Source organism: Octopus sinensis, linkage group LG1 (genome assembly GCF_006345805.1).
Source record: "Octopus sinensis linkage group LG1, ASM634580v1, whole genome shotgun sequence".
In the NCBI taxonomy this organism is placed as follows: Eukaryota; Metazoa; Mollusca; class Cephalopoda; order Octopoda; family Octopodidae; genus Octopus; species Octopus sinensis.
Genome location: NC_042997.1, coordinates 205,845,245 through 205,857,982, shown reverse-complemented (window position 1 = coordinate 205,857,982; position 12,738 = coordinate 205,845,245). Strand labels below are relative to the sequence as shown.

Genomic DNA, 12,738 nt, shown 5'->3' with positions numbered 1-12,738 from the left:
AAAAAGCACCCACTACACTCTCGGAGTGGTTGGCGTTAGGAAGGGCATCCAGCTGTAGAAGCATTGCCAGATTAGACTGGAGCCTGGTGCAGCCTTCTGGCTTCCCAGAACCCCGGTCGAACCGTCCAACCCATGCTAGCATGGAGAACGGACGTTAAACGACGATGATGATGATGATGATATGTGGGTGTTTTACCAATACCATAAGTCCACGTGTTTTCTCTTCAAATACTTTTCAACAGCAACAACAATAAGAGACCTAGCCTCAACCTTGATTCAATGTCAGTTGATGACCTACTTAATGAAACAGTCAGCTTTTCAGATTCCATTTGTTACCCAGCAACCAAATGTAAACAGTAGCAACAAGAATCACCACAACAGTAACGATTACAGCTACAACAACTACATTACTGACCGTTCTACAGTACATGTGCATGCACACGTGTATACACACACACAGATATGCACATATGCGTTTGTAATTACCCATATGTTTTCACCTACCACTAAAATCAAAGGAGATCAAATTTATTGCCGCTTTAGCGACCTCAGATCTTTTGAAGATGTTGAAAGCAAGCTGTTGTCACTAAAGTGTCTAAAATTTGATAACTTTTCAACTTTCTACAAACACAACCAGGCTGAGATAATGCATTCTTCCAAGAGTGAATAAAAGAAATTCTGAAACTGGAGGGGTTGAAATTCTAACACCCCATAGCCCCCATAAACCAAGTTGCATTTCGTGCATTCTGCCATGAACACAGCAAAATGTAAAGCTCTACATTTCCCACCTTCTGTATAAATCATAACATTTCTGTTATGATTCCTGACTTGACTCATGTTGTTGCGCAATGAAGAGGGCTTACCTCTCTTGCGGCTGTTTTTCAAGGTACTGCGTGCAGATACCCCAATGTTAGTTTTCTCGGAGTTAGAAGTAGAGGTTAAAAGGTCCCTTATACTCTGTCGAATGGCTACAATGGGTGGCTGAAGAAATATTAGTTTGAAACAAGGATATTTTTCTGCAACATGCTGGTAACTTTCTTTCAACGCTTTTGAAATGCCAGAGAAATTTTGATGCCAGTTAATCACTAAAGCATTTCTGTCACACATTCTATTGTGTTTGCTAAAATTATGTGTGAATTGGGCTTAACTTTCTTGGCTAATGTTAGCTGTGTCATTTGCTATTTCCTTTAATCGGGATTCACTGTAACTGCATTTGACATAATGATGTGCATGTTTCTAGTAATCCCTTATGTCAGTACGAATCTGTTTTATCCTCAACTATTGGGATTTGGGATTTGACCAAATTATATGCTGTGGATGATCGGTGGTGGGAGTAAATGTGGGATGACATGGGCTTGCAAAGTAACTCTGTCACTATTCTGCCTCCAGAAAACTTAACTTTTGTGTCCAAATAATCAATGCTAGTTTTTGAAAAACAAGACGTAAATTTTATGTTGGACTTAAGCCACAGTTTTTAGCATAACAGTCACAGAAATGCAAGAATTTAATTAAACTATTCTGTGATCTTTTCCAGACAAAATAATTCTGTAAATGGAAAAAAATAATTTTATGAATAAGGCCAAATCCAGGATTTTACAGTCAGAAAGAGGAACACCTGTATTTTATGGTCTCCCTAAAATAGACAAAAAGTTCAAAAAATTTCCTCCAATGCGCCCAATTTGCCACACACATGTCTATTGTACAACCAAAATGTCAAAGTGGCTAGATGGCTTTCTACTCCCTGTTGCAAAAAGATCAAGTTCCTATATTCAGGATACTTGATTTTACATCTAACATAAACAACCTTTTTAGGTACTGAAGCAATGTTGAAAGTTGTTTTTTGGTAATCATGGATGTTTCTTTCTTATATCCCAATATTAACCACCATACAGAGGTAGAATTATGCATGGATGCCTTTGAAAAATAGCTAAACAAAAGTATTTCCTCAAATTTTCTCTGTAGGCTGTTAAAGCTTGTGTTACAAAGTAACACAATGAAGTTTGGACAAACATTTTACCACCCAATAAAGGTTTATGCCATGGGTACCCCTATGGCAGCTAATTTTGCTAATCTCTTCATGCAGAAATTCAAGACACAGTCACTGAAGGCATTCAAATTCCTACATGGTCATGAGATAATACTCTGGTTACGGTTCATTGATGAAGTCTTTTTTGTTTGGTAAGGATCACAGGGTAGTTTAATTGACATCTTGCATTTCTGTGACTGTTTACCTTTGTGAAGAGTTACGTCAATCTTTTTGAAATAATATAATACTGATAATAATAATGATAATAATAAAATCTGACATAGAAAGGTTGTATATACAATGTATAGAAGGTGGTAGAAAACTATTACAAAATAACCACCATAAGACTGCAAAAATACCTATTTCAGAAGGAAAGAAAACTGTTACAAAATAACCACCATAAGACTGCAAAAATACCTATTTCAGAAGGAAAGAAAACTAATACAAAATAACCACCATAAGACTGCAAAAATACCTATTTCAGAAGGAAAGAAAACTAATACAAAATAACCACCATAAGACTGCAAAAATACCTATTTCAGAAGGAAAGAAAACTAATACAAAATAACCACCATAAGACTGCAAAAATACCTATTTCAGAAGGAAAGAAAACTATTACAAAATAACCACCATAAGACTGCAAAAATACCTATTTCAGAAGGAAGAAAACTATTACAAAATAACCACCATAAGACTGCAAAAATACCTATTTCAGAAGGAAAGAAAACTATTACAAAATAACCACCATAAGACTGCAAAAATACCTATTTCAGAAGGAAAGAACACTAATACAAAATACCACCATAAGACTGCAAAAATACCTATTTCAGAAGGAAAGAAAACTATTACAAAATAACCACCATAAGACTGCAAAATACCTATTTCAGAAGAAAGAAAACTATTACAAAATAACCACCATAAGACTGCAAAAATACCTATTTCAGAAGGAAAGAAAACTATTACAAAATAACCACCATAAGACTGCAAAAATACCTATTTCAGAAGGAAAGAACACTAATACAAAATAACCACCATAAGACTGCAAAAATACCTATTTCAGAAGGAAAGAAAACTATTACAAAATAACCACCATAAGACTGCAAAAATACCTATTTCAGAAGGAAAGAAAACTATTACAAAATAACCACCATAAGACTGCAAAAATACCTATTTCAGAAGGAAAGAAAACTATTACAAAATAACCACCATAAGACTGCAAAAATACCTATTTCAGAAGGAAAGAACACTAATACAAAATAACCACCATAAGACTGCAAAAATACCTATTTCAGAAGGAAAGAAAACTATTACAAAATAACCACCATAAGACTGCAAAAATACCTATTTCAGAAGGAAAGAAAACTATTACAAAATAACCACCATAAGACTGCAAAAATACCTATTTCAGAAGGAAAGAAAACTATTACAAAATAACCACCATAAGACTGCAAAAATACCTATTTCAGAAGGAAAGAAAACTATTACAAAATAACCACCATAAGACTGCAAAAATACCTATTTCAGAAGGAAAAAAACTATTACAAAATACCACCATAAGACTGCAAAAATACCTATTTCAGAGGAAAGAAAACTATTACAAAATAACCACCATAAGACTGCAAAAATACCTATTTCAGAAGGAAAGAAAACTATTACAAAATAACCACCATAAGACTGCAAAATACCTATTTCAGAAGGAAAGAAAACTATTACAAAATAACCACCATAAGACTGCAAAAATACCTATTTCAGAAGGAAAGAAAACTATTACAAAATAACCACCATAAGACTGCAAAAATACCTATTTCAGAAGGAAAGAACACTAATACAAAAAGCCACAAAACACACACAAAAGAAAAAAACTGTTTTTAGTCTTTAAGGAAGCTGACAAATGCAAAAGAAGAAGTTATAGTACCGAACAACTATGAAGAAAAAGAAGAAACAACAAAAAGTGTAAAACAAATGAAATCCAAACTAAAACTAGAACAGCAACGGACCATGATAAAATGATGGCAAGAAAAACCTCTTCATAGCAAATACTGGACTAAACTAAACGCAAAAGAAATAGATAGAGAAAAATCCCAGCAATGGTTGAGAAGCTCAGGACTCAAAGCAGAAACAGAGGGATTTTTAATTGCAGCACAAGACCAAAGCCTCCCCACCAGAAATTACCAAAATCATGTAATGAAAAGAAATATTACAAGTAACCGCAGAATATGTGGAGATGGACAAGAAACAATAAATCATATTATCTCTAGCTGCCCAGTCCTGGCTAAGAAGGAATATATTCACAGACACGACAAAGTTGGGGCCTACATATACTGGAAGCTATGCCAACATTATGGAATAACAACAGAAAAAAGATGGTATAGGTACACACCAGAAAAGGTCACAGAAAACGAGAAAGCAACCATACTCTGGGATATGCCGATACACACAGATAGAGAAATTAAGCCGACAGACCAGATACAGTTGTTAGAGATCATGAAGAAAAAAATGCTTTCTAATTGATGTATCAATACCGGCAGATGACAACGTGTCTCTAAAAGAATGGAGAAACTCTCAAAATACAAAGACCTGGAAATGGAGGTAACTCGAATGTGGATTCTAAAAACAGAAACAATTCCTATCATAGTAGCCATATTAGGTATGTTAAAAAAATATTCAGACAAATACATAACAAAAACACCAGTACTAACAAATATATATAACATACAGAAAATTGCACTACTAGGTACTGCACATATCCTATGCAAAACACTTTCAACACAGTAATACTGTCTTTCAAAATAAGAAGTGATAAAAATTCAAAATTATAGAAATTTAAGTTTAAAGTATGAACGAGAACAAAAAGCTTCCACATGTTGATGGAATGACATCATCAGTCTTTAAGCATTTGTACTGACATAGGGGATTACTGGAAACATGCAAATGCTTTTGTACACCATTATGTCAACTGCAGTTATAGTGAATCATCATGATTAAAGGAAATAGCAAATGAAATAGCTAAGCTTAGCAAAGATAGTTAAACCGTCATGCATAATTTTAGCAAACACAATACAATTAATGACAGAATTCCTTTAGTGATTAACTGGCATTGAAATTTCACTGGCATTTCAAAAGTGTTGAAAGAAAGTTACCAACATGTGGCGCAAAAATATCCTCATTTCAAACAGATATTTCTTCAGCTGCCTATTGTAACCTTTAGATAGGACAAAAATATAAGAGAATTATCGAGCTCTACTTCTGGCCCCCAAAAAACTAACATTGGAGTTTCTGCTGTACCTTGAAAAACAGCTGCAAGAGAGGTAAGCCCTGTTCATTGCGCAATAACATGAGTCAAATCAGGAATCATAACAGAAATGTTATGATTTATACAGAAGATGGGACATGTAGAGATTACCATTTGGTGTTCATGGCAGAATGCACGAAACACAACTTGATTTATATTGGCTGCACAACAGAACAATTAAACAAAAGATTTAATGGGCACAGATATGACATCAGGCACAACAACAGTAGTTCGACAGACCTTGCTGAACATTTTGCTTCAAATGGCTGCAATTTTGAGGAAGACTTGAAAGTGCATATTCTCAGAAAATATTCTGAATCTGCTTCACTTTCACTTCTCAAAATGCATGAGGAGAAATATGTTTGTGGGTTATTAACATCACGCCCTTGGAGGAATGAATAAAATGACAGGAAAATTTCATCAAATTTATACAAAACTCTTTGATTAAATATTCTTTTTCCTTTCCTTTTTTCCTTACCTCTTTTTTTCTGTCTCTTTCTTTTTTGCCTGTTATAAAATTGAAGCCTGATGATGTCATTCCATCAACGTGTGGATGCTGGTTTCTCTCGTTCATACTTCAAATTTAAATTTCTATAATTTTGAATTTTTATCACTTCTTATTTTCAACTCGACAAAGACAGCATTACTATTAAAATATCATTCAACTAATAAAATATCTATTGCTATCGCATCGTGCTCTTTGTCTTGTCTTAATAGTAATAATAATAATAATAATAATAATGATGGTGATAACAGTATTGCAATTTCTTGGCATACCCTCTGTATGGTGGATGTATCAGAGTTTACCACTTGACCCTGACCCCCAATATAATCATCCAGTCCCCTCCACTTCATCAGTGTCAGCAGTACTCGGGTCACCTTATGAACCCCCTGCTTTTTTCCTTAAACATATTTTTTTTGTTCTTCCCCTCATTGCTCTCAGCATTGTTCATTTGTGTCTCCACCACCACCACCAGTGCAGCCATGGTGGCAGGCCAGAAATTGGTCAATATCCATGAAGGACAGGCCATCAGGGACAAACCCAGCAACCTCACAGTGGATACTTTGTGAGATGAATGTTTTTCTTTGTATTTGATCACCCTGCAGGACAAAAACTGAAACCAGGCAAATGGTGGAGGGTCTCAGTTTGAATCAATGACCATCCAGACAGTATTTCTTTATTATGATTATTATTATTATTATTATTATTATTATTATTATTATTGCTGCTGAAGACAGCCTTGTTATTGTCATATCGTTGTACACTGTGCTACTGGTCCATGATAGTAGCCGTAATGATAATGTGTACCTGCCGAGACCAGAGAAGATAGAGAGGTCCCCTTTATTGGGTTAGGTCTACGACAACGGGAAGTAGGTCTCTTTTGCCTTTAGATGGTTGCTTTTGGTTGAAACACACAGTCCTCTTTGAGTGAAATGCCAAATAAAAATTATCATCACAACACTGAATCCCCAAGGAAAAGCCTTTTGCGACCTGCTGTACATCCAGGTGGGCTTGGTCGTTTATTCGAATACTTCTGCAAAGTAGAGAAGAAGATGATCTCAGAATGACAAAAGGGCCATAATGGAATGTTATGGCAGAAGTGAGTCTACCAAACTAGGATACAGGAAATAGAGACATGAAATATGCATAGAGAAACACATGTTCCCTCTCTCTGAATATTGTTCTGTGAAATCCTTTGTAAATTAAAGTCTCCGTCTAACTTATGCTAGCATGAAAAAGTGGGGGGATGGGTGGAAGCTGCAGTCTGGGATCAAGAAAAAAAAAGACCAGGATTAGAGTCATGGCATCTGGAATGTCATCTGGCATTCACTGCCAATCAAGTATTGTGGTCATGGAAGTTCTATGTTAGCAATATATAGAAATCTATTGTCGGCTAAGAGCAATGACATTCTCAGGAAAACATTAGGCGTTGACCAGTATGAAGCATCTGGTCTGCTTTGGAGGACATTCAGGCCAGGAATTAGCACAGGTAGTTTCCAGAAATTCTTGGTCTGGTTACCGAGGAGCAGCGCTGGCATAAACTCTATGGATGGGACTGGCTGAGATGCCCTCGTACAGTGTCCAAGCATTTCTGATCTGCAGAGTCATGTTGAACAGCTGTTGGCACATGTAGGAAGGATCTGGCTATGAGTTGAGTCTGTTTTGAGGATTACCCCATCACTGACCTTTAACAAAGCAGGGCAGAAGATGTTTCTCTCCCTAGAGAAAGGGCTTGTGTGGTGGACGAGGCTGAAAAAAATTAAGGAAAGGCACCTTCCACTTAAGTTAAACCCAGATCCCTTTTTTTTTTAAAGTTCCATTTGGAAAAGAAATTGAGGGTGGAGAGGGAAGGTGGCTGACTGGTAAGAATGATTAGGGTGAATGAAGCTCCTTTAGGCATGCACCTGGTGAGTGGAGGGCAACACCGGGGTGAGGACTCGTGCCCTTCATGGTCAGGGTGATCCTGGATCTGTGGGGTTCATTGACTGGTGCTTTCTTTCCCTTCATCCTTTATGTAACCCCCAACACACACACAGATTGTAAAATGTCCGAGTAATGCCCCTCACTTGTGGCAATTAAAAGAAATCATCATCATCATCATCATAATTATTGCATTCTATATTAATCAGCAGGGATGTTGCCTTGATGTTTGATGACAACAGGTCACCTCAAATCTGAAGAATCTTTCTCTATCTACATAATGGTCTGCTAGTTATAAAGCTTTTCATTGAGTACTGCCTCCTCCAAGTAATGCCTTTTGGTGATAACTCACACACACACACAAATCCTGTGATGTCCACAGTTTCTCTCTTCCAAATATCAGTCGCAAATATCAGTCTTGAGGCTGCGGTAGAAGATACTTGCTCAAGGTGCTGTTGGACAGTGGGATTGAACTAGAACCAATTAATTGTACAGGGAACCTCATAATCCTCTAAGCTATTGAACAAACAAAGGGGCTTCTAAGTTATGACTTGATCTGCTAGAAAAGGCAGTTAAATCTTCTTCATGTACCACCTAACATCTTAAAGAAGGAAGGACACTTGGGGGTATTTATGGTCGGAATGTCTCTGACCTGGTTCTACACCAACACAACCATGACCTCCATTCATTAATAATGACATTATATTCTCAATTTCTTCTGCTATTTTGATTTTCAGATGCAGAAAATGTTGTCAAAAAGAAGGTCCATAATGTAAGCAAACATGAACTTCAAGTGGACTGGTATAAAAATCTAGTTTGGCAAGAAGATGCAATGATTGTGTCAAATGGCCCCAAAGACATGTCGGACAAAATGTTAATTGATTTTTTGGAAGAGAACGGGAAATTAGAAATTGTATATGTCTTCCCTGGAAGAAAACCTGGAACTTTTCTTGTCTATTGCGAAAATGAAATTGGTAAGTTTCTTCAAGTTTGATTTGTTACGAAAAAGATTTCTTGAATTTTGTTTTGTTAACAGGATTGGTATATCTTTTATGTTTTAAATGTTTTAGTCTAATGACTCAGGCCATGCTGGGGCACCACCTTGAAGATCTTTTTGTGTCAAAAGAATCAACCCCAGTGCTTCTCACTTTTTTAAGCGTGGTAACATTTAATCACTCTATTTTGCTGATCTGCTAAGTTATAGGAACATAAACACACTGATACCAGTCATCAAATAGTGGTGGATAACAAACAGTCACACACACACACATACTGGGCTTCTTTCAGTTTCCATCTACCAAATCCACTCATAATGCCTCGGCCGAACTGAGGCTACTGTAGAAGATTCTCACCCAAGGTGCCATGCAGTGGGACTGAACCCAGAACCATGTGGTTGGGAAGTAAACTTCTTAGCACACAGCCTTGTCTGCACCTATTTATATCTTTTATTTCTTCCCAGATTTTGCCTTTTGGTTTCTCACATTTATCAGGAAAGGAAGAAATTTGTCAGGAATGATGGTTATCCAGCAGGAAATCAGAAATATTAGAGATGATGTTTTATCAGTGAAACTGATTCCAGTATTTGACCGTTCCTTCAGTTTCTAAACATTGGAAAGAGGGAAAGTAAATGGAATATTTTACCATCTTTGTTTGATTGATAGAGGGAACTTGTTAAAAATTTCTACCTAGAACAAAAAGAAAACTGAGTCTTTACCATGTAAATGCATATTACAGAATAATAAAAGAAATATATAGTTTAATTCTAAAACAAAATATTTTTTGTGTGTCTTGGGAGGGTCAGTATGCCAATAATAAACACATGCTCTGATTCAGTTTCCCTTCTTTATAGTTATTTGCCAAGTGGTCACTTAAGACATGCATAGACTAGAGAGGAACGGGAGCAGTATGCTCCGTTGGATATGCAACGTCAGTGTGCATGTATGACAAAGTGGAAATGTGCTGAGAGAAAAGTTGGTCGTAAGCGGAATGAATTGCTGCATGCAAGAGACAAGATTGCATTGGTTTGGACATGTGATGTGTATGAATGGAAATAGCTGTATATAGAAGTGTTGATTGCTTAAAGGGGATGGCAGGTGTGGAAGAGAGAGCCAATCTCAAGATGACAATGTATCGTGATGTCTGGTTATAGAAGGTTCTCGAGAAGACCTGCCCACCCCACTGCTGTGTCTTCCACCCCTATCTAACATTAAATCACTCATCACACCCTACCTCAATAGACCAAAACTACATCTCTGCTCCTCTTCTTCATGCACTATGCTTACCTCTCCCTCTCTTCTCCTGCAATCCTGTCCTTCCTCTCCTGCTGGCATTCACATGAACCCCCTATTCATGCACCCTGGGAAATCCAATACTATCCCATTTACATTCCCATCCTCATACTTTAAGAGTATACCCTGACACATTACCACCGTCTCTCTCTCTCTCTCTCTCTCTTTCTCTTTCCCTCTGACTCGGGTAACCATGTCTCTCCATGTCGTGGAATGCTTCCCACCCCCACCCAAGTGAATGAAAGTGGATTAGCACATTGCTATAAAATGGAGAACTGTCCGAGTGTCAGCAGTTGATTGGTTGGCGCAGTTGACTGTGATCCGTTTGGCAGAGAGTGCTTAACCTCATGTTTCTTTCTTCTGTCCGTGTTATTTTTTTTCCAACACACAAGGATACAAAACTCCACTACAGCAAGACACCTGTTTCCATCCTTCAGTCATACTGTATCTACACATCACCTCACACCACAAAGCCACCTCCTCCAATACCACAGCCCCTCCTCTCAAAGGATCTTTGTTTTGCAAGTTACTTGGTGACCTTGCTGGGTCTGGTGCCATGTATAAAGCATCCAGTCCACTCTGTATAACGGTTGGCATTAGGAGGGGCATCCTGCTATAAAAACCATATGAGAGGAGACCTTACCAGTGCAGGTGCCCCTTAAAATGCCCCTAGCCCTCTCTGTGAAATGGTTGGCATTAAGAATGGCATCCAAATGTAAAAACCATGCCAAAGCAGACTCCCCCCACTCTATCCCCTCTACTACTCATAACCTGGTCACTTCCTTTTGGACAAGCTTTCTCTCTCTCTCTCTCTCTCTCTTGACCCTCTCCCATCTTCCTTCTCTTTCCTTGTCCTACTAGTCTTGCATCCTCGCAGGGTTCAAGAAATAAGTACCGGTGGAATATTGGGGTTGATGCAATCAACTAACCCTTCCCTCCAAATTGCTGGCCTTGTGTCAGAATTTGAAATCAAGAGACATTTGGGGATCTGTGCTGGTGGCACATAAAGAACATCTTTTGAATGTTGGGCCTCACGGACGCAAAGTAGCTGAATTCTTTTCGAGCGTTGGGCCTCACAGAGGCAATGACGAAGATTTTTGGTATTATGTCATGTTTGGGAAGATTCATCAAAGCATGTAAAGGGACCCATTACATTCTCAGAGTGGTTGGCGTTAGGAAGGGCATTCAGCCAAAGAAAACCATGCTAAATCAGACTGGAGTCTGATGCAGCCTTCCAGCATGCCAGCCCAGTCAAACCGTCCAACCCATGCCAGCATGGACAACAGAACTTAAATGATGATATATCTTTAGAAATGGTTGGGTAGTTATATGTATTTTTAGTGAAATAGTTTGTTTTTTTTTGTTTTTTTTGTCTAAATAACTTCATCTCTAACTTGTCTCTGATATTGTCATGTCTTTAACCAAAGTACAATATTCTAGAATACAAGAATGAGCCCAGACGAGAAATGTTGAAATTCCCATCTCTACCTTAAAATACACACTTTTAAGGATCTGAAGACCTTTACACAGTTGCTCAGGCTGATAGAAATAGCAGGAAAGTATCCCTCCCATTACACCCTGCCTTCTTCAAAACAGAAGCTACCATTCTAGATATTGGAATGGTCATGGTTGGATTGTCTTTCATCATAAATCTGCTCAATCAAATTTTGTTTCTTATGTTTTACACTTTATTTATCCCTAAATAGAAATACCTTTTACAATTAAGGATGAGTAAACATTTACTAAAGGACACATCATCATCATCATCATGATCAGCATCACTGTTTTAAAATCCACTTTTCCATGCTTGCATGGGTTGGACAAAATTTGATGATGAGTTGGATTTTCTGCAGCTGGATGCCCTTCATGTTGCCAACCTTCACCTATTTCCAAGTAAGGTAATGTTTCCCAGTGACCAGACATGTTTTAAGGAAGACTGGAAATGACGGACACTGCTTGTATGACAGGGACACTCATTTACAACAAGCAAGGAGACAGTAACATACAGACGGACAGACAGACAGATGGCTTCTTTCAGTCTTCGTCTACCAAATCCACTCATAAGGCTTTGGTTAACCCAGGCTATAGTAGAATACATTTGTTTCCAAGTGCTACACAGTAGGACTGAACCCAGAACCATATGGCTGGGAAGCAACCATCTTACCACACAGCCACACCTGTGCCTATATGGAGTTGTTAAATAATTGGAACTGCATTTTAATGCTAAAATCTCCAAATATGAAGAATCATTTAAAATCAATTAAAAGTAAAATGTGTTAAAACATCAGTAAATTGACTTCAATTTGATTCTTTTACCAAAATGTATTTCCATTCACTGTATTTATTGCAGATTTTGAGGATGTTCAGAGGATGTGCCAAAACAACCCCTTAAAAGGAAATCAACTGAAAGTGGATAGAATTAAGGAAATAAACAGTGTTCAAGTGAAAAACGTTTCTTCAAATGTCAGCTTTGACAGTCTTCGAAGATATTTTGGAAGTAGAAAAAAAAGTGTTGGTGGAGATATTTCTTCAGTTCAACAACAAACCTCTGATACTTACATAATAAGTTTTAAAGAGGCGTGTGGTAAGTAATTTTTTTCTGCTCTCTTTGTCTAGTCTACCTATCAGAGTCAGTTATTAGCATTGTTTTAATTCAGGTTTTGTTGGAACTCCTGGAGGCTTGCTATCCGCAGCCTGCGGTACCATGCTA

The 12,738-nt window shown here is 37.5% G+C and overlaps 1 protein-coding gene across 1 annotated transcript in view; it reads left to right on the top strand.

Moving 5' to 3' along the window:
- LOC118765935 overlaps nucleotides 1-12,738 on the top strand; it is a 43,900-nt gene that overhangs the window by 25,011 nt on the left and 6,151 nt on the right. Inside the window, exons 3-4 of the mRNA XM_036508799.1 lie at nucleotides 8,478-8,714; nucleotides 12,379-12,612. Coding sequence (XP_036364692.1) covers nucleotides 8,478-8,714; nucleotides 12,379-12,612 — 471 coding nt within the window. The remainder of the gene's footprint in view (nucleotides 1-8,477; nucleotides 8,715-12,378; nucleotides 12,613-12,738) is intronic.